At 45.2% G+C, this 23,460-nt stretch overlaps 1 protein-coding gene across 7 annotated transcripts in view; it reads left to right on the plus strand.

The window, feature by feature from the left end:
• Nucleotides 1–23,460, plus strand: part of OXR1 (oxidation resistance 1) — an 807,173-nt gene that overhangs the window by 776,008 nt on the left and 7,705 nt on the right. For all 7 annotated transcript variants that reach the window (XM_077493164.1, XM_077493165.1, XM_077493167.1 and 4 more), the window contains one exon: nucleotides 15,056–15,129. In XM_077493164.1, coding sequence (XP_077349290.1) covers nucleotides 15,056–15,129 — 74 coding nt within the window. The remainder of the gene's footprint in view (nucleotides 1–15,055; nucleotides 15,130–23,460) is intronic.

A 23,460-nucleotide genomic window follows, 5' to 3' on the forward strand; every position in this document is an offset into this window, starting at 1 on the left:
GTATGCCTGAAAGTTTCCACTAGAGGGAGTAAATGCACATTCCTTGCTCTGTTGCTCTCAGCCCAGCTCAGTGTCAGCTAGACAGCGTGTGTGTGGTCAGCAGCCAGGGGGGATTCTTAATTGAATAAAGGCATGTTCCTTTCCCCCCTGGGGGAACGAAAGGAGGGGTACAGCGACAGTTTTTTTTTTTTTTTTCCTTCATCCCCCCCGCAATGACGGCTCCCTGTGTTAAATTTACCTTACGGCTTTAATACCTAAAGGCGCAGTTCCCCACATAGCCATGTCAGTTTCCTGCCATCGCCCCTGCCCACATAACATACTTGCTTTTTTTGTTGAAGCATCACAGAGCTCCCCTTCTACAGGTCTGCACTGCACGGATAGAGGCAAAGGGGCATGGCTTAAACACAATGCCGTGTGCGGAACCTAGCATCCACGTGGAGCGCACAGTGCTGGCGCCAGGGACACAGCACACTTGAGGTTTTTTTTGTTTGTTTTGTTTTGTTAGCAGAAGATCTCTATCAGATTAACTGAAGAGATGGCAGTCTGAAACACAGCGCACGTAAGGGATCTATGCAGGCATTTCCAGTACAGGAAATACATTGTACTCGGCACCAAGCTGAACTTATAGCGGCATTGTTTTGCTAAACTATTGCTCAGCAAATAGTGCATTTATTTAGTGGCTCTGCTTTTTGTGCTTAGCACTATGACTTCCAAAAAAGACACCACAAAAAAGTTAGCAGAAAATCCACTCCCAGGCGCTGGGGAACTCCAGTCATGCCTCCACATTGTCATCCTCTCCTGAATTACCAATTGAGTCATTAGAACCAACTGGTGGTGCAGCTGCTTCTCACATCTCAGCCCCTGTATTTGTGACTGAAGATACATTTTCCTCCACCCTGCAGGGTCTAGAAGAAAGATTAGCAGCTTTAATCGCATCCTCCATCCAAAGGGATAGGAAGTGGGTTAGATCCCCCTCCCCCACCTTAGACCCCCTACCAGGGGAACAGTGGGTACAAGATGAGGTGTTACCCTCAAGCGATCAGGAGGAAAGGCAAATCGATGACTCCTCTTCAGAGGAGACAACAGTGGATGAACCTTTTTCAGCTTCGCAATAAGAGAAATTTCTGGTACAATCTCTTATGGAGATGGTTCGTTCCTCTTTCAAGCTACCCCTGAGTCAGCTGAAAGTTCGGTCTCATCTTTAGGTTCCTTAAATCCTTTACAGCCTTTTCATGTGTTTCCTGTACATATGTTACTAGAAAAACTTATTTATACTGAATGGGATCACCCAGATAAGCACTTTCTCCCTCCAAAGATATTCTCAGCTCTATATCCTATGGATGAAAAATTCACCAAAAAATATAATGTACCAGCAGTTGATGCTCGATTTCCAGTGTGAACAAAAGCCTAACTTGCCTAGTAGACAATGCACAAATGCTTCAAGATCCAACAGATAAAAGGTTGGAATTCCTGTTAAAATCCTCTTTTTCCTTGGCAGGTGCCGTTACTCAACCTGCAGTTGCTGCAATAGGCATCTGTCAGTCCCTAAAGAACCAGTTTAGACAGGTCCTTAAAGAGGTCCCTGCACAACAGGCCCGTCATTTGGCCGAACTACCAAAAGCATTATGCTTTCATGACATTATGCTTTGCCATGAAAGACTCTATTCATCAGGCATCCTGCCTTCTGCTTGTGCTAGTACACATGCAAAGGATTCTGTGGTTAAAAAATTGGTCAGCCGAAGCACCTTGCAAAAGGCTTCTGACTAGTTTGCCTTTTCATGGGGATTGACTATTTGGTGATGATTTAGACAAATATATCCAAATGATTTCTAGTGGGAAGAGTACTTTTTGCCAGTCAAGAAAGTATAAATGTCCTTTATTTAAGCAGACGCTTTCCCCTGAGCCAGGGGCATCTGCCTCTAGTCAGTGGCGATGTCCTCTACCGTCAGACTCAAGAGGAAAACCTCAGGATCAGGCCCAGGCACAAAAGAAGACCTGGGGCAGTAAATCTGGAAAGCAGAAGAGGCGCCCCCCTCGCCAGAGTGGGGGAAAGACTTCTGCAATACTCAGAAGTCTGGCAAGAGAAATTTCAGGACAGATGGGTCATCTCCACAGTGTCTCTAGGATACAAACTAGAATTTTGTAAATTTCCACTGTCTCGTTTTCTGAGATCAAACGTTCCCAAAGATCCAAAGAGAAGGCAATCTGTTTCGGCATTAGAACAATTACTGGCTCAAGGGGTGATCATACAGATCCCCACAGAAGAACAAGGTTTGGGGTTTTATTCAAACCTCTTTATGGTACTAAAACCAAATGGAGATGTCCGAGCCATTCTAGATCTAAAAAAATCTATATCAGTTCCGGCAGATCCGCTCCTTTCGCATGGAGTCGATCGGGTCAGTAGTTTCCATCCTACAAGGAGGAGAACTTCTGACGTCTATCGACATCAGGGATGCATATCTCTGTGTCCCTATATTTCCCACTCACCAAAGGTTTCTGTGGTTCGAAGTAGAACAGCAGCACTTTCAGTTTGTAACTTTGCCCTTCGGGCTAGATACAGAACCCTGGGTGTTCACAAAGGTGCTGGCCCCACCTCTAGCCAGGTTAAGGGCACAAGGCATAATAGTCTTGGCATACCTAGATGATCTGTTGCTAATAGACCAGTCGGTGGCTCATTTGGAGCAAAACTTGGCATTACAACCAGTTACCTGGAAAGTCTGGGTTGGATTCTCAACCTAGAAAAATCTTCCTTTGCATGAGAGTTTTAGGAAAGATGGTGGATTCATTCAAAGCGGTTCCCTATGCCCAGTTCTATTGAAGAATGTTGCAACCGTATCCTGTCTGCTTGGAACAAAACGATTCAAGCTTTAGATTTGCCAATGCGACTGTCCCCATCCTTCAGACCAGTTATCTGGGAAGTGGTAATGACAGATGCCAGCCTTTCAGGCTGAGGAGCAGTACTAGAGAAAACTGTCCAAGGACAGTGGTCAAGAACCGAAAGAGCCTTGCCCATCAACATCCTAGGGAGTTGGGCAGTGCATCTGGCTCTAAAGGCCTGGACTTTCAGTTTGCGGGATTGTCCTGTTAGCATGCAATCCGACAATGTCACAGCTGTGGCCTATATCAATCACCAAGGGGGCACCAAGAGTCTTGCAGTGCAGACAGAGGTGAACCATATTCTAACTTGGGCGGAAAGGAATATTCTGTGCCTATCAGCAGTCTTCATTCCAGGAATAGAGAATTGGCTGACAGACTACTTGAGTCACCAGCAGTTATTCCCAGGGGAATGGTCTCTTCACCCTGACCTATTTTGGGCTGTTTATCAAAGATCGGGGACTCCGGACGTAGTTCTTCTAGCGTCCAGATTCAACATAAAGTTGGTCAACCTGGTGTCCAGGACAAGGGATGCACTCGACATGCGGAGATGCATTGGTGACCCCGTGGAATCAGTTCTCACTGATCTATGCATTCCCCCCTATCCAGTCGCTGCCACGACTTATTTCTAGGATCAAGCTGAAAACAAAGCTGGTAATTCTGGTAGCACCAGCATGGCCCAGAAGGTCATGGTATGCAGAAATCGTAAGGGTGGCAGTGGAGGCTGCATGGTCCCTTCTGCTACGGCCAGACCTGCTCTCACAGGGGCCAATATTCCATCCTACTTTATGAATGCCAAATTTAACGGCTTGGCAATTGAACCCCAACTTCTAAATAAAGGTGGGCTTTTCGGGTCAGTTATCTCCACCTTGATTAATGCAAGGAAGCCAGCTTCCAGAACTATATATTAGAGTCTGGAGGGCTTGTTTCCTGGTGTGAATCCAAGGGTTGGCACCCTCGGAGATATATCATAGGCAGAATTCTTGCCTTTGTACAATTAGGGGTAGAGATGAAGTTGGCCTTGAGTACTATTAAAGAGGAAGTAAACTCTGATGGGTTTACTTCCTCATTCATTCCCTGCAAAGGTAAAGCATAATGAACTACTATGCATCGCATAGTAGTCCATCATGTGTCGCTTACCTGACACAGGAGCCAGCGAAGTCACCGCTGTCCCCTGTAGTCCGGGGGTGGGTCTCGCTGCGCTGTCATTCGTCGGAGCCGCGATAACGTCACTCGCACGCATGCGCACGGGAGCCGCCACTCGCGGCATATCGCCGTTAACTGCGGCGTGCTCAGTGCGCCTGTGCGCCGCTGTCTATGGCGCATGCGCCGTAGACAGCGGTGCCTGTCTTTCGGCAAATATCTCCTAAACCTTGTAGGTTTAGGAGATATTTCTTGGACCTACAGTTAAGCCTTAATCTAGGCTTACCTGTAGGTCAAAGTGGTTTGTAAGGGTTTTTACCAACCAAGATATTGTCCTGACATCGTTTTTTCCAAAACCATGTTCCAGGGAAGAACAGTCACTACATTGTCTTGATGTGGTGAGAGCAGTGAGTCTCTTTAAAGAAAACTGCTCCGATTCGAAAGACTGATTTCTTATTTATTCTGCCAGAGGGTCCTAAGAAAGGACAGGCAGCGTCAAAATACACTGTCAGTAAGTGCATTCGGCAAGTTATAATTCAGACTTGTGAATTAAGGGGTAAAATCCCCCCTTTTCAAGTCAAAGCGCACTCTACCAGGTTGATTAGCGCTTCTTGGGCAGTGCGTCACCAGGCCTCCATGGCTCAGATCTGTAAGGTTGCAACTTGGTCTTCAGTACATACATTCACCAAATTTTATCAGGTGGATGTAAGGGGGCATGAGGATATCGCTTTCGGGGCACAGTGTGCTGCAGGCATCAGTATAAGTCCTCAAGTCTGGGGGTGCCCTACGGGTTGTCTCTCCCTCCCCTCAAATAGCTTTGCTATGGGGCATCCCATTAACTAATTGCTTAGGCTCTGTGTCCCATGATGTACAATAAAGAAAATATGATTTTTATAACGTCTTACCTGTAAAATGCTTTTCTTGGCGTACATCATGGGACACAGAGGTCCCTCCCCTCTTTTATGGGGTTTAAATATATTGCTTTGCTACAAAAACGGAGGTACTGCTGGTAGGAGAAGGGGGTTATATAGGGAGTGAACTTTCTGTATTTGGTATACCGGTGTCCATCACCTGAAGGTGCCTATATACCTCATAAAGTTATTACTTAGGCTCTGTGTCCCATGATGTACTCCAAGAAAAGGCTTTTACAGGTAAGCTGTTATAAAAATCCAATTTTTTGTTTTCCCTCTGAACACAAGGGGCTGTACCTCTTCTCCATGGAAAACTCTGTATACAAATGCAGAGACTGTGGGCTGTCAGGGCAATAGCAGGCCTCTTACTGGGATTGTAGAGTGAGCAAAGGAGAAATGCTTTATAGATCTTTGCCTGTCATCTGCCAGGGATGGTGAAGCAGGATTGCTTCTAGCATTGTTTATAATTGTAATATATGACTTCAAAATTCCAACATTTTAATTTCAATAATGCCATTCTAACAAGTTTGCAGAAATCCCTTTTAAAAGAATAGTACTACTAATAGCACTGGTACTACAGCCCCAATTTCAAAACAAGTTGGGACTCTGTGTAAAATCTACATAAAAACAATGCAATGATTTGCAAATCTCAAACCTACTCACTCGGGTCGCTTTTCAGAGGATCAGCAGTGCCTCCTGCACTTGTGAATGAGCTCTTAGTTGAATGCGACAGTGGCAGCCTTGGGGATTGGTCACACATAAAGTTAGGGGGGGGGGGGGTTAAAACATTTGTGGTTGAGTCACAGTTTTACCGCTCCCAATCCCTACCCCCTTTAGTTGTCGAAGCAGCCAAAGGTGTACACATGCTGCAGGAGGAATTAAAACCCCTGTTGCTTCTGGTGGGTGCTACCACCTGCCAATTGGGACCATTCAAGTAAATGGGGCCCATCTGCCAGTGCCCCTCGACTGCATGCTTCTGCAGGGTCCAAGGGGTTAAAGCAGGTGATGAGAAAGCACAAGGTTGCAGGGCACTTGCTGCGTGGCCTCATTCACTTGAATGAGTCATGCTTGGCAGGTGCTACACCCACCATATTTAACTTCTGCTGAGGCTGCGATATGTGTACACACCTGGCCACTGCAGCTAAAGGGGGTGTGGTGGTGATAAACACACCTAAACTATGGGGTTTACCATCCCCCAAACTACAAATGTAAATGAACCCTTACTGTCCTTAGCCCCCTAATAAGGCTGCTTTCACACTGATGTGCTGCGGGTTACCTGCACAGCGGAGTGTATCTACGACTTTTCTGAGTTAGCTGCGCTTAGCCATAGACTTCTATTATATACTGCAGGTGTGGTACACTTTCTGAAAAAGCGTACCAGAACTCCTGAATTTTGCATTCAGGAGTTTTTGTGTGGTTTCAGAAAATGCTCCAAACCTACAGGATATAATAGAATTCTATGGCTAATCACAGCAAACGCACAAAAAAACCCAAAACTGCAGGCACACTGAACTGCACTCACGGTGTGGGTAAACAGCAGCATATCAGTGTGAAAGCCATACTATTACGCCCAGTTTATTGTTCACACTGGCCTGAAGATCTCTTCTTTCCTGCTGCTCGCACCACTCTTGAGACCACTTAGCCAGGATAAAAGGTGGAGTGCAGTTGGTATCACTCTGTATGCGACAGGAGCCAGCAGTACAGAGGTGGCATCAGCTTATGTGGCTCATGCTCTCTACTACAGCTCCAACTTTGCAAGTACTCCCTCTGCATTGCACTCTGATGCTCTAGAATGGCGGGTCAGCAAGCCCAGACCGCGGTTTCTGCCGGTCACCTGTCTGCGATCTACAGGTAGAGGAGACCAGTTTCTGGAGTTTTGAGAGAGGAATGTTGTCCCATTTTAGCCTGATATAGGATTCTAACTGCTAAACAATCCTGGGTCTTCTTTATTGTATTTTTGTTTCAAGATGCAATATAGTTTCAGTTGGTGAACAGTCTGGACTGCAGGCGGGCAGTTAAGCACCTAGACTCTTCTACTACAAAGCCATGCTGTTGTCATGGATGCAGTATGCAGATTAGCATTCTTTGAAAAACACATCATCTAGATGGGAGGATGTGGTGGTCTAAAACCTGGATATATCTTTCAGCATCGATGGTGCCTTTCCAGATGGGCAAGCTGCCCATTCCATACACACTAATTTACTCCCATGCCATCAGACATGCAGACTTTTTAACAGAGTGCTAATAAGTCGTAAGGTCCCTCTCCTTTTTAGTATGGAGAATGCAGGACCCATGGTTGCCAAAAAAGAATGTCAAATTTCAATTAGTCTGACCACAAAACAGTTTCCCACTTTGCAACAGACCATTTAAATGAGCTTTGGCCCAGAGAAGACAGTGGTGTTTATGGATCATGTTCAGCTAGGGCTTCTTCTTTGCATGATAGAGCTTTACCTTGCATTTTTGGATGGCATGGCGAACAGTGTTCACAGACAGTGATTTTTGGAAGTATTCCTGAGCCCATACAGTGATGTTGATAACCCAGTCATGCCAGTTTTTTTTTGTTTTTTTTATATATATATATATATATATATATATATATATATATATATATATATATATATATATATATATATATATATATATATATATATATATATATATATATATGCAGTGCCATCTAAGGGCCCTGAAGATCATGGGCATCCAATATTGTGTTTCGGCCTTGTGCACAGAAATTTCTCCAGATTCTCAGAATCTTCTGATATGTCCTGCAGATAATCATATATTAAAAGCACTTGCAATTTTATATTAAGGAACATTCTGAAATTATTCAACAATTTTTGGATGAAAATTGGTGAACCTCTACCCATCTTAACTCTCTAAGATGCTCTTTTTATGCTCAGTCATGTTACTGACCTGTTGCCAATTAATCTAATTAATTGGAAAATGTTCTCCCACCTCTTCCTTGTTAGAACCACTTTGCCAGCTTTCTTTTGCGCTGTCGCAACTTTTTTGAGGTGTGTTGCTGCCATTGATTTTAAATGTGCCTTATTTTTTCTTAAAATGGTATATGTTCTTAGTTTAAACATTTGACATGATTTCTATTGTCTATAAAATATGGATTTATGAGATTTGCAAATCATTGTATTCTGTTTTTATGTAGATTTTACACAGCGCCCCAACTCTTTTGAAATTGGGGTTGTATATAAGTTTGTAGACACCTGACCACCAAAATATGCACTTGTTGCACATTCCAAAACTGTGAACGTTGATAAATGCCTTCCCACCCTGTGCTGCTATATCTGCCTCCATTGCTCTGGGAAGATTTTCCACAAGAATTTGGAATGCATCTGTGGGAATTTGTACCCATTCCATCAAAAGCACATTTATAAGGTTGGAGTCCGATGTTGAGCAAGAAAACTAAGGGGTTGATAAACTGAATGCAAATCCCCTGTGCACTTGGAAGTGCAGTCGCTGTAGATCTGAGGGCAAGATCTGAAATGAGGATAAGCTCTGCTGATTTCTATCATGTAATCGTATACAAACAAAAATGTTCCACCCAGGGGGTGGTCCTACTGGCTATAACCCCTCTCACTGCATCCAGCAGCTCAGTTTTTTTCTGCCTAGTGTAGAAGGACCTGGCTCCCGTTGGGATCATTGGTCCTGGGAATTCTTTTCTTCTGAATTTTTGATTCCTGGGATCTACAATCAACAGCCGGGCTGGGTGACAGGCTGGATAATCTAGATCCTGGTAGTCTCCCCAGCCTGGCCATCGAGCGTGAGCAGGCCCTTGCTACGCATTGGGTCAGCCACGACATGCCCGTCTGATCCAGGGGTGGCCGGTGAGCTATATGACCGGGCTACTGCTGTCTGTGTCAGTGTGCCGTGGCCGACTGCCACCCCGTACTGCTCGGGTGATGGGTCTCTCTGTGGAATGCATCCAGCAGTCCCTGCAGGAGGGGTAAGTATGGTTCCACCTGTCTCGGCAGGATGGAGCAGCTGGGCATTCTCTGGGAGGTTGAATAGGGGGTCTCTCACTCTCCCTTTCTTCTCTCCCTGTCCTTTCCCCCCTCCCCATGCTATGGGCCACTGTGTGACTGGGCACATGGGGGAGAGGTGCACGTACCTGGCTGGGGGTGGCTCCGGGTCCTGGCAGGGGGCTGCACTGGGTGTTGGGGATCTGCTCGTCCTCTTCCCTGTTTCTGGGCCACGGTGGGGTGTTTTTGCTGTTTGACATGTGGGGAGGCCACTGCACGCACCGTGGCCCTTTTCCTGGGGCCGCAGGCATTTTTTTGTAGCCACAGTCAGTTTTTTGCCTTTCAGCCATTTTCTGGGCAAACTCAGACGTTTTTGCTAAGGAGGCCGGTGGCCATTTTCTAGTAGCCTCAGGTCATTTTACCTCTAGCTCTGGGTGCTTGTTTCCTTGTAGAACTGCTCGCTTTTCACACAGACACCCCATGGATGACACGGGAGAGCGGACAGCAGCAGCACAGCGCAGTACCTGGATCAGGGCAGGGTGGTGAGTCCTGCAGGGGCCCCCTCAGTCTGTGGCAGGAGGGGGGACATTTCATATGACTTGCCTTAGGTCCCTAAGTGGTGACAGGCGAGTGTGGCTCAGCATGGCATCGGAAGCTGGCGCTTATTCCCCAGACATCCCTGTTATTGCAACTGGTTCCCCTGCAACTGCGGTGCATATGGATCCTGTCGGTGGTCCTGGAGGCCTTTGTTGCCAGGGTGGAAGCGACGTGCAGGCACAAGGGGGCTAAAAAAAAGCCCCCTCTCCCCACCGTCTTCTGGGACAGGCGGCCCCTGTTCTGATGTGTCAGAGGATGCGGACCAGGACCATTCAGACAGTGAGGATGACTCCGGGTCCGGGTTAGCGCAAGAAAAGTCGCACTTATTACAGCGGTGCGGGATACCCTAAAGATGGAGGATACGGCGGGGGCATCTACAGAGGGTGGGGGGTCGCTTTGGGAGTTTGCAGCCCGGTGGACCTCCCTACTTTCTGACCAGTGGGTCTGCAAACTGGTTTCATCAGGATACAAGATAGTTTCTTGTCCGCCAAACAGATTTTTTTTTCCCTCCAACCTTCATCATCTTCCGGCTTGTCGGGAAGCCCTGTTCGGGGCAGTACAGGACCTGCTGTTGCGCGGGGTGATAGTACCTGAACCGACCCCAGAAAGGTTTCAGGGATTCTACTCCAATCTGTAGTCCAAAGAAGGAAGAGGTCCATCCGGTCCTGGACCTCAAGGCCCTCAACAGCTTTGTGAAGGTAGAAAGGTTCAGGATTGAATCGGTTCGCTCAGTGGTCGCTGCACTCCATCGGGGGGATTTTCTGGCGAGCCAGGACATCAAGGACGCATACTTGCATGTCCCCATATGCATCAAGCATCAGAAGTTTCTGCGATTTGCGGTCGGGAATGAGCACTACCAATTTGTAGCTCTCCCTTTTGGCCTGGCGTTGGCACTGAGGGTCTTCACCAAATTGCTAGCCCCAATTTTGGCTTTGCTAAGGCAGCGAAGGATCGCAATCGTGGTTTACCTGGATGACCTTCTGAGCGCAGCTTCCACCTCAGAATTGAGGAGGTGGCAATCACTATGTACACTCTTCGGGAGTTTGGGTATAGAACCTACAGAAGTTGGTGTTGGTGCTGACTCGACGCCTGGACTACCTGAACTTGCTTCTGGACTCCTCAGAGGCGAGAGTCTTTCTCCCTTTGGACAAGCTGCACTCTTGAAGCTTCGGTGAAGTTATTGGTGTCCCGCAGGTGGTCGTCGCTGTGTTTTTGCATACGAGTCCTGGGTCTCATGGTAGCCACTTTCGACGCGGTACCATATGCTCAATTCCACACTTGAGTCTTGCAAAAGAAGATCATGTCCAAATGGGACAAATCTTCGTTGTCCCTGGATTGTCAAATTCGGGTGAGCCAGCTAGTCAGGGATTCCCTGCTCTGGTGGCTGAGGTTGCCGGCCCTTCAGTCTGGGAAGTCGTTCCTTCCTCTTCGTTGGACGGTGATCACAACAGATGCCAGCCTGACCGGTTGGGGGGAGTTTAAGGCGTACAGTCAGCCCAGGGTCGCTCGACCCAGAAAGAATCCCGACTGCTGATCAACATGTTGGAACTTCGGGTGATCAGGTGCCTCTCCACATGGTCAGAGGCTGCAGGGGCGTCCATTCAGGATCCAGTCGGACAATGCCACGGCAATAGCGTATGTCAACCATCAAGGCGGAACAAGGAGCTCGGCTGCGGCACTGGAGGTCACTCACATCCTGCGGTGGGCAGAACGTCGCGTGCCGGCTCTGTCAGCCGTGTACATACCTGGCGTAGAAAACTGGCAAGCGGACGACCTAAGTCGTCAAATGCTGGACCAAGGGGAATGGTCACTACATTCGGATGTATTTTGGCTCCTTTGCCTAAGGTGGGGCACGCCAGATGTGGATCTCCTGGCTTCTCGACTCAATCGGAAGGTACAGAGGTTTGTGGCCAGGTCAAAGGATCCCTAGGCAGACACGGCAGATGCGTTGGTGGCTCCATGGAGGCATTATCATGGGGGCATTATCGGCTGATTTATGCTTTTACCCCTTTCAAACTTCTACCACGTCTGCTTTGCAGAGTGGAGGCCGAGGGGATTCCGGTAATTCTGATTGCCCCAGATTGGCCTCAGTGTTCATGGTGCGCCAACATAGTACGAATGGTGGCAGATGTTCCGTGGCGGCTGCCAATGTGAGAGGACCTTCTGTCGCAGGGTCCAATACTTCATCCCACTTCATGGCTGTTGAAAGCCAAGTGCTAAGGGACCAAGGGATTTGGTAATATCCACTATTCTGAGGGCACGGAAGTCATCTTCTCTGAAGATTTATCATTGTACATGGAAGGCCTATATCTCCATGTGTGAGGAGATGGGGTGACGTCCGCACACATACTCTATTTCCAGGATCCTGCTGTTTTTGCAGTGAGGAGTGGATCAGAAACTTGCCTTAAGCACCATCAAGAGGTAGATATCATCTTTGGCTGTCCTTTTTTTTATTTATTTAGTATCAGCGACCCTTGGTGACTCATTCATTGCTGAGTATGTTTGTTCACGGGGTTCGACATGTGGCCCCTCTGGTTCGACTACTGCTATCTCCGTGGGATTTGAATCTGGTGCTCTTGGTGCTTCAGAAACCACAGTTTTGTAAACATTAGGGAGATCCCCTTATTGACACTCTCTCAGAAAGTAGTCATTCTAGTGGCTATTACATCTGCCAGGAGGGTTGGCGGCCTTGTCTTGCAATTCTCCTTACCTGATTCTCCACAAGGATAAAGCGGCGCTGCATCCGCAGCCTTGTTTTGGCGTTTTTATCGAAATGAGGACATTGTGCTTCCGTCCTTATGTCCTCAGCCGTCGAAGAGGTGGCTTTTTATTCCTTGGACGTTGTCCGGGCTCTGCGGATGTATCTGTCTGCTACGGCTCCTTTTCGGAGGTCGAACTCGCTGTTTGTATCGGTGGCTAGTCCGAAGAAGTGACTGGCGGTCGCCATTTCCCGGTGGATCAGACAGATTGTGGTTCAGGCTTATGCCATAAGGGGGCGGGCGCCTCCCTTTCCTGTCACGGCACATTCTACCAGGGCAATTGGTGCCTCTTGGGCTTTCCTTCTCTATGTTAAAAACGTAGACAAAAAAGGTCAAAGTGGGCTTAAAATTCTAAAATGAATCCATCTAATGAGAAGATTGAACAAAGAACTATAACAAGATGAACATATGAAACAGAAGATGGATCATCTTGTGACTAAACCTACTTCAAAAACCTTCAATCGCCCCAAGAGCTTTTTGAACTCAAGTCCTGTTTTGGGAAAAGGCGAAGCATAAACATACCCCAGATAATGGAACGCAGTTACCTCCCATTGGTGCCCCCCCATTGCACTGACTTTCTTTAATGTCAGTGTTTGCATACCCTTGGACACAGTGACTGAAGAATTTATTAGTATGTGCAGAGATCTGTTGGTACCTGTTTTCTGCATTCACAGGGATAGTTGTCATCTGTTTCTTTAACACAACCAAAAATTCCCAGTTGAGTTGATTTGATTGCTGCTTCATTGCCTTTTTATCCTGTTCCACATACTGGGGAAGAATTCAGGAAATTGGATTGTAATGCCCAATGGCTTTCCAGCTGTTCAGCAGAATTTTGATTGAAGTAGTCAGCAGGAAAAAGTCTGATCCCCATTGTGATTTCCTAACCATCGTTTCGAGAAAGACAGCTGGAATGATATGGACAACTAGCAGTAACACAGATGGTTTTTGACACCTCCACATTTGCTACTTCAGCCCTCTTGTTTCATACCACATTTTCACATAGTCTGTTGTTTGCTACTTATCCTGCGTTATTTATTTCTGCTCAATACACAGACATTGTCTCCATGATGGGTTGTTTGGAGAATATTATGGCTTCATCAGCACACTTAATCAGCCATGATTAGCCCTGGTGATTACAACCTGTATAAATTAGGTCTTAATTAGAACACATTTAGGTTTACAGTGTCTAATCAAAATGGGAAACCCCATCTCTTCTTGACATGTTTATACAGCCTAGCTTAAGAAGTCTAGAGATTCTATGCCTTCTGTTTATTTTCTGCAAATTAATGCTTTAACTTCTTGTAGACCGTGCAATGCATATGTGGGGCCAGGAAAGGTGGACTTTACTGCCCAGCCGCGGTACAGATACGTTCATGGAGGCATGAGGTTTGTTTGCCTGGAGCGTGTTTACTGCATGCTCTCGGCGCACTGACAAAGCGGTTACTGAGATTTCTTGGTCAAGGCTTTTGATCAGAAGTCAGTTGCATGGATTCCCAATTGGCTCCCACAGAGGTCACATGATGCAGAAGCTGCACTGCCTCTCGGACATTAAAGCCTGTTTTAAAGGGCCACTGAGAGGTGGCATTGAGGGCTTAAAAGTCAACACAAAATAGATCCTTGTGAGAGAATGGTGCTGGTCCTCTCATCATAACGGCAAATCCACCAGTTATCATAAACAAGTATACAAAATCAAAGCTCTGTCTATTACAGCTAAATACAGTGTGTGCTAAACATAACATGCATGCAGTTCAACTTCATTATGGTACACAAACATATTAATGGTGCAATCTTTAGTGGTCTGAAAAAAAGAGTCCTGTACGCTTGGATTGCTGGGACTTGTATTCCTTCTCTGCAATCGCTTCTTCAATGTAGCAGCATGGTTCAAATATTGAAGTACTTTCGCCTTTGAAAAGCTAGAATGGGCCTTAAAGGGGAAGACTTTCTCTTTGTTTCACGTTTCTTCTTCTCTTGCTGATTCCTGAATGGGAAGGTTTGCACTCATCAGAGAAGTCACCAGGTGCCTATGATGAGCTGGCGTTCTCTGAAATTATGGCTTATTTATTACACTTGAAGTTCTCTCTCTGGGCAGGGGGCTGAGGGTGTGGATGGAGAACTTCTCTTTCGGCGGTGAGAATGGGGGTTCACTGAGTCTTTGCCCCAGGTGAAAGAATGTCTCGCCACTGACAGTGCCCATGTCACTAGGATAACAAAATGCAAACAGCCATCCTGTGAAAAGTTGAGTACTTGTCTGTCAGATATATAATTAAATGTTTGCTCTTTGGAGCCACAAGCATGGTTGCAATCAGACACTTCTAGGAGTGTCAAAAGGTATGTCCTTCACTGGGCACCGTGGACCCTCCCACTGACCACTACCTTCAATACAGGAGAATCGGAGGAACCATGACACCCAGTGGGGGACCCAGACGTATAGGAGGACTGTGGTAAAGGTAGCTCTGCCAGACAATGATGATTGTACATGTAGCCTGCCAGAAGGGGCACACTGATATACTAGTGCAGTAATGCTTCAGTTGTAATCCTGAATATTTAACCTTGTAATCTTTACTCACATTCCTGTAGATGGAAAATAAGAGCAAGACTTTTTTTTCCTCTTTTCCAGTCTCCTTTTATTAGCAATGTAGGATATTCTATTTATCTCTTTGAACTCTGTACACTATTATTATGTGAACTAAATTATAGTGAACATATATCACATGACCTATGTTCTTGGAACATATGACTGTAATAGGAGGGGAGGCATTCAGCTTATAAATGTTTTCTTTTGTTCTCTTCCTAGGTGTTTAAATGGACAGGAGATAATATGTTCTTTATCAAAGGTGATATGGACTCACTAGCATTTGGTGGGGGAGCGTAAGTGTCTTTGTACTGTACCAATAATGTGCTGCAATTCTCTTTATGGGATTATCATTTATTTTTTATTATTGTGTGAATTAATTTTTTCTGAAAAATTGAAAAGGTAGACCTCTTCTCTACTTGGGTGATTAGCTGTCAGTGCCCGCGAAGGCAGTATAGTAGTCTGGAGATTAAAGAAAAAAACTTGCATTTCTCCACATTCTTTGTAGGACTTCCAGAATGGTTCAGAGACATTCGGATTAGCCAAAGCGGTCACATGGTGACGCTGACCAATCAGGACCTCTCTGATTTATCCCAGAAGCCCCACAGAAAGAGGGGGGGGAGAAGGGTGGGGATTTCAGATCCCCGGATCCTAACACCTGGTGCGTGGACACTGGCAGCTCATCACACATGAAGGTAAGTTGGAAGGGAAGCTTACCTTTTTAAAGGCTAAGTTCACATTTTGAACAAAAATAAATAAATGCACTTTTTTTTTGTTCTTTGCAGCCTGCAGAGCATTGTACTTACAATCTGCTGATCCCAGGCTCCTGAAGACTCTCAGGATAGCTATCTGCCCATACCTCATATGGGCAGACAGTTACTTGAGAGCCAAAAAAAAATAAATCAATGCACTACCGGAGCACCCACCAGGAAACGGTGAATGAATGATGTGGGGCTCGGCACTGTTTTTAAATTGCGACAATGGGTGCAGGGAGAATATCCCTTGCCCACTGTCACAGGGAGGGTTGGGAATCGGAGGTGTGGGGTGCAGATGCTGGAACATGTTCCAAAGGTGAATTTATCCTTTAATCTAAAATTTAGTTGTATATTCGCTAGATTATATTTTTAAGCTTTACAGATGGGGGTTGTAGAGTCAGATCTGTACAGCGGGGGTCGATAACCCATTGATCGCAGTCTGCAGGTGGACCACAAACAGATTCCTGCGTGCCGATCATGGCCTTTCCACCCAGCCGGCTATGCCACGCCGACCCATCCCGGTCTCTCTCTCTCTCTCTCTCTCTCCCCCCCCCCCCCCCCCCCCCCATGGCTCCGCCACGCTTTCTATGTCCCGGTCCCCCTCCAGCCTCCTCTGCTGCTGTGATTACTGAACAGCAGAGCCCGGGAGGGAGCACAGCTCAGGACTGAGGGTGGGGAAGAGAAGCTGGCCAGATTAACTTTTTAAGTTAAACCTCTGGTGATTGGTTGTTAGGACACAGGTTGGTCCTAAGCAAGCAATCTTGAGCTTGCTAATATGAAAATTGACTCTGCCAGCTCCCACCGTCTGTCCAGAACTGTGCTGATTCCCAGTCTCCACTGTGGGAAAAAGGTAAGACACAGCTATGGGAGGAAAGGGGGGGGGGGGCAGGGGGCTTCACATCACCCAGAATGCATGCATTCTGAGTGTAAAGCGCACTCTTGAACCCTGCATTCTGAGCGTAAAAAACGCACTCCTGATCACTGCATTCTGAGCATAAAAACGCACTCCTGAACCTTGCATTCTGAGCATAAAAAAACTCCTGATCCCTGCATTCTGAGCGTAAAAAAAACGCACTCCTGATCTCTGCACTCTGAGCACAACGCACTCCCGATCCCTGCATTCTGAGCGTAAACAGCACTCCCGATCCTTGCATTCTGAGCGTAAAAAAAACGCACTCCTGAACTCTGTATTCTGAGCGTAAAAAAAAAAAACGCACTCCTGAACCCTGTATTCTGAGTGTAAAAAAACGCACTCCTGAACCCTGTATTCTGAGCGTAAAAAACACTCTCCTGAACCCTGCATTCTGAACGTAAAAAAAAATGCACTCCCGATTCCTACATTCTGAGCTTAAAAAACGCACTCCTGATCCCTGCATTCTGAGCACAACACACTCATCATGATCACCGCATTCTGAGTGTAATGCTTTGGTGAACCTTTTTTGGGGGGGGGGGGGGGTAGGGGGGAACTTTGACTTCATTGGTGGTGGTCAAGTAAATCCCCATTTCTCAAAGGTTGCCTACCCCTGCTGTACAGTGTTTAAATGGACTAATAACCTAAACTCAAGAAGTAATTGGTTGTTTTAGTTACTCTCTGAATGTAAATGCATTTGAAATGGCTATATATTTTGTAAAATGCTAGAATTGGCATCCATTTGGGACCAAGCCATGTGATCAGTGCCAAGGCATTGTTCACTTAGGGTCTGTTAAGAGTATTTAGTAACCAGCATTCAGGCAAAGGTAGTCACTGTACATAGACTGGAACCATTCTGATAAGATGCCCAATAACCTACCATCAGATTTTGGAATATGGAAATAAAGTGAAGTATCCAGTGGTATCCCATGTGGATAACCTACAAACACTATGCAGGTATTGTGTCCCTGGTTGGGCTTGAAACCATGCAGTGCAAGGCCAGAGTGCTAACAACTGTGCAACCCTCTGTAAAATGGTGGTTCCTAAAAAAAAAACTGCATTTAAAATTTCATGTTTACATACAATACCCATGGATAGCCATGACGTTGAGTTAAAAAATAAACTAAGAACCAATTGTGTATTTTGTGTGAGGCCCTAGTACCTAGCTGACAAGTAACTGTACTTGTCTTATACATATATTTTTTAGTGCTTGTTTCATATTTTTAGTTGTATATATGACCATGTCTACTTGCATGAACAAGAATGTAAAAAAATAAATAAAAATCTGGTGCATTCTGAGAGGCCTCTAGATGGCGATGTGCTCTTTGTAATTGAAAGCAGACAAGCCAAGTAATCTTACTATAGAGCAATAGCAGTTAAGCAAGCCATTTATGTGAAAGGAAGTGTAAACTTGTCTTTGTATGCTTGTTCCTGCAGCTAAGTGTCATAGACTTCGCCTAACAGGCTTTTAGGACTTGCTTATGCACTTTCAACTTTTATTAAAGCAGCACCTATAGCAAGCTTTTGCAAAGCTTTCCACAAGCAGTGTTTAAGCCTCCACAAGCACCATTCAGCTCCAGTTTGAGGAGGTTAAATACAGACCCTAGTTGGAGCATGGAATATTACTTTAGACAAGTTGCTAGAAGGTTCCTTTACTAATTTTAGTTTGTGAAACGCCTGCTAGCTGCTTGTTTAACCACTTCAAACCCGGAAGGAATTACCCCTTAACCACTTGACCACTGGGCACTTAAACACCCTTAATAACCAGACCAATTTTTAGCTTTCGGTGCTCTCACATTTTGAATGACAATTACTCAGTCATGCAACACTGGACCTATATGAAATTTTTGTGCTTTTTTTCACACAAATGGAGCTTTCTTTTGGTGGTATTTAATCACCGCTGGGTTTTTTATTTTTTGTGCTATAAAAGAAAAAATACAGAAAATTCTGTAAAAAAAATAATTTTTCTTCGTTTCTGTTATAAAATTTAGCAGATTAGTAATTTTTTCTTCATAAATTTTGGCCAAAATTTATACCACTACATATCTTTGGTAAAAATAAGTACAAATTGGTGGATATTATTTGGTCTTTGTGAAAGTTATAGAGTCCACAAGCTATGGCGCCAATATCTGAAAATTGATCACACCTGAAGTACTGACGGCCTATTTCAATTCTTGAGACCCTAACATGCCAGAAAAGTACAACTACCCCCCAAATGACCCCTTTTTGGAAAGAAGACATTCCAAGGTATTTAGTAAGAGGCATGATGAGTTTTTTGAAGTTGTCATTTTTTTCCCACAATTCTTTGCAAAATCAAGATTTTTTTTTTTACTTTTTTTTTTTTTTTTCCACAAAATTGTCATATTATCAGTTTATTTCTCACACAGCATATGCATAACACAAATTACACCCCAAAACAAATTCTGCTATTACTCCCGAGTACGGTGATACCACATGTGTGAGACTTTTACACAGTGTGGCCACATACAGACTCCCAACATGCAGGGAGCGCCATCAGGCATTCTGGAGCACCCAGGACAATTCTGACATTTCTCTCCTACATGTAAAAATCATCATTTATTTGCTAGAAAATTACATAGAATCCCAAAACATTATATATGTTTTTTTAGCAAACACCCTGGAGAATACAATGGTGGTCGTTGCAACTTTTTATCTCGCACGGTATTTGCGCAACAATTTTTCGAATGCTTTTTTTTTTGGAAAAAAAACAGTTTTGTGCTTAAAAAAAAAAAAAAAAACACAGTAAAGTTAGCCCAATTTTTGCATAATGTGAAAGATGAAGTTACACCGAGTAAATCGATACCTAACATGTCACTCTTCAAAATTGCACAGGCTCGTGGAATGGCGCCAAACGTCGCTACTTAAAAATCCCCATAGGCGACGATTTTTTTTTTTTTTTTTACTGGTTATTTGTTTTGAGTTACAGAGGAGGTCTAGGGCTAGAATTATTGCTCTCGCTCTAACGTTCGCAGCAATACCTCACATGTGTGGTTTGAACACCGTTTTCATATGTGGGCGGGACTTGCGTATGCGTTCGCTTCTGCATGCGAGCACATGGGGACAGGGGCGCTTTAAAAAAAAAAAAAAAAATTTTATTGTTCATTTTACTTTATTTATTTTAGTTTGACATTTTTTTCCCCAAAAATAAATTTTTTGATCACTTTTATTCCTTATACAAGGAATGTAAACATCCCTTGTAATAGGAATATGGCATGACAGGTCCTCTTTACAGTGAGATATGGGATCAATAAGACCCCGCATCTCACCTCTAAGCTGGGAAGCCTGAAAAAAAAAAAGATTCTGGATTTGATCGTATTGGCGAGTCGGTAGAAGCACCGGAGGGCGGCGGGAGGGGGGGTGTCTATGGCTGGGTATTGCAGGGTATCACTGACTATGGCTGGGTATCTCAGACTATGGCGTTGCAGAGCATTGCAGGATATTGGAGGGTGTTGCAGAGCATTGCAGAGTGTTGCACGGTATTGGCGGGTGTTGCAGAGCGTTGCAGGGTATTGGTGGGTGTTGCAGGGTATTGGTGGGTGTTGCAGGGTGTTGCAGGGTGTTGCAGAGTAATGCAGGGGTTAATTTTCGGTGAGCAGCGATGTGCAATTGCGCGGTCATGTGACGATATACCCAAACAAAATGGATGTTTTTTTTTTTTTCCCACAAATAGAGCTTTCTTTCGGTGGTATTTGATCACCTCTGCGTTTTTATTTTTTGCGCTATAAACAAAAAAAAATAAAGACCGGCAATTAAAACCAAAATAAAAATGTTTTACTTTTTTGCTATAATAAATATCCCCCAAGCAAAATGTAAAAAAAAAATGTCTTCATCAGTTTAGGCAAAAAAAATCAAAATAAGCATATATTTGCGCACAATTTATAGCATCTACAAAATAGGGGATATATTCATGGCATTTTTATTATAATTTTTTTTTTTTTTTAATAGTAATGGTGGTGATCAGTGTGGTGTGTGTTTTTTTTTTTTTTTTTTTTTTTTTTTTTTTTTAGCGGGATTGTGGTGGACAGATAGGACACTTTTGACACTTTTTTGGGGAACAGTGACATTTATACAGCAATCGGTGCTAAAAATAGCCACAGATTACTGTATAAATCGCACTGGTAAGGAAGGGGTTAACACTAGGGGGCGTTCAAGGGGTTAAGTGTTCCCTAGGGAGATGGTTCTAACTGTGGGGGGAGTGTACTGACTGGGAGTAGAGAGATCGCTAATCACTAGGAACAAACAATCTCTCTGCTCCCCTGACAGAACGGGGTCTGTTTACATTGACAGATCCCCGTTCTGACTCTCTGTGGCACAATCGCGGGTGGGTGGCGGACATCGGCCACACGCATTGGTGTCACGCTGTGGGCGCACCTGCTATTGCTCTTAAAGTGGCTGACATACACCTACAGCAATTTATTTAATGATGGTGGCTGGTCAGCAAGCGGTTAAGGCATAGATACTATTCCAGGCAACAGTTGAAACCAGTTGGTCAACTGGTATGTTGTCCAAGTCAGAAGGTCCACTTCCGTTATCCTAAAGTGACATCAAATGATATGCATTGTAAATATCTCCTAAACCGTATAGGTTTAGGAGATATTTATTGAACCTACAGGTAAGCCTTAATCTAGGCTTGCCTGTAGGTCAAAGTGGTTTGTAAGGGTTTACAACCACTTTAAAGCTGAACTAAAACTCTCCTATGCTTTACTGCCAAGGAAGCTGCCATCTTGGCCTTGTTTGAATTGCAACAGCTATGGTGCTGCACACGTAATTTGTTATAACACCAGCCATTTATTGGCCTGACAGTTCAGTGGAGGGCACAAGTAGCTGTGACAGGCAACGTACATGGGATTCCTTAAATGTCACCATTATGAGATAAAGTCAAACCAGTGGATTTAGTTCTGCTTTTAAATAAATTAGGTTTTCATTATGTGAGACAGCTAGGATGCTGAAGAGGATGGATTTGAAGACCTCCTGGATTACAAACAGGTTAGCACAACTGTCTGTCAAGCAGGCAGGTAAGGATACAATTCCATGACAAATGGGAAACCACAATGGTGCTAAGCTGACAATTCAATCCATAATGTTACTTTAGAGAAAAGGGGGCAGATTTTCACAGCTCCTCTAAAAGGTGTTGCGTAACCTATTTGCGCATATGTAAAAAAAAAAAAGAAACAGGAGAGGACACCAGCATCTAGGTGTAGAGGATTTATTTAAAAAAGAGGAGTAAAAAGGGTTAAATGCACTCACTGCAGAAGGAGAATAGCTGCATACTGCATAATCAGAGTGAAGCCATCTGTGAAGCTGCAGGGTATTGCATAGCTCGACAGGAATGCGGCTGGAAGGACAGAGCTGCGCCAGGAAGCTGTTGGTATATGGCCAAAGCTGGGAAGCTTCTGGGGTAACTCAGCCGGCCACTCTGGCTCTGTTGCACTTTGGATGCTGTCGGGGAGAGTTCTATTCCAAGCTGAAAATACCTGTAACAAAAGTGCCCCTTCCCGGGTTTTATTGTCGGGGAGGGTTGTGACGTCCCACATTACGTAGGGGGCGTGGCTACAAGTTTCACTATCCTCTGCCTTTTTATTTGATAAAAGGGTGGAGCCTGCCCTTAAACTCATAGCAGTGCTCCCCCCTACGTGACATCACAGCCAAACCCTTCCAACAGCAGCCGAAGTGGAGCAGAGCCCTTTGTGGGCAGCCGAGTTACCCTGGAAGCTTCCTAGCTACATCTGAGCTTGCTTGCATTCCACACCGGATGACCATTCGACCATATACCATCAGCTTCCTGGCACAGCTCTGCACCTTTCAGCCTCATTCCTGCCAAACTCTGCCCTACCCCCAGGCTCCACAGATGGCTTGCCTCTGCATGAGGAAAATAACTGCATATCGAGTGCATTTTAATCCTTTTTACTCCTTTTTTTTTTTTTTTTTTTTTCAATATATTCTCTACACTTAGATGTTGGCACCCTCTCCTGTTTCCTTTACAAGGGGTACAATTCAGGTTTTGTTAGTATTGACTGGAGTATTCTTTTTTTATAAGGTTTGTAGTGGAGAAAAGTGCCTTTTCTAGATGAGGTGAGGATGGATAAGGAACAAAATAGACTCTGTGAGTCAGAATTTCATCTGAATATCGCTCCAGCTGTTTGTGTGGGAAGATGTAGCCTTAAAGCGGAGCTCCACCCTAAAGTGGAGCTTCCGCTCATTGGAACCCTCCCCCCCTCCGGCGCCACAATTGGCACCTTTCAGGGGGGAGGGGGGTGCAGGTACCTGTACAGTACAGGTATCTGCACCCACTTCCGGCATAGATTCTGCAGAAGCTACGCCCCTTTCCGCAGAATCTACGCCCCTTTCCGAAGGTCCCCCGCTGCCTGCTGTGAAACACACGGATCCCAGAGACAGCGGGGACCATCCTTATTGCGCAGCGCGACTCGAGCATGCGCAGTAGGGAACCGGGAAATGAAGCCGCAAGGCTCCACTTCCTGATTCCCATACTCAAGATGTCGGCGGCAGCACCCGAGAGACGATCGAGAGATCAGCTTCGGGTGCCGACAACGCGGGGGCGCTGGGCGGGTAAGTGTCATTATTTTAAAAGTCAGCAGCTGCAGTATTTGTAGCTGCTGGCTTTAAAAAAAAAAAAAAAAAAAAAGGCGGACTCTCGCTTTAAAATGAGCTGTTTTAGCATTACTGTTGTGAAAAAAAACCTGTAAAAGAGTTATAATACTTACCTGGCCCACTACCAATGTCTTTGATCTTCGTTCTATCACAGAGCTATTGGCGGAAAAATATTTAGCATCCAACAAACTACTTAGAGTGCCTGTGACACCCCCCATTGAGTTTTGTGGTTCCACCTGCCAGCCTGCAGGAACACAGCATAGATGTAGCAGCCGGTGGTTGGAACCGTAGTGGCTGGTGTAGGCATCCAAGACAAGCAGAAGTGTTGGATG

This window comes from Lithobates pipiens, unplaced genomic scaffold (assembly GCF_037356315.1).
Source record: "Lithobates pipiens isolate NorthernLeopardFrog02 unplaced genomic scaffold, aLitPip1_a1.2 Scaffold_19, whole genome shotgun sequence".
In the NCBI taxonomy this organism is placed as follows: Eukaryota; Metazoa; Chordata; class Amphibia; order Anura; family Ranidae; genus Lithobates; species Lithobates pipiens.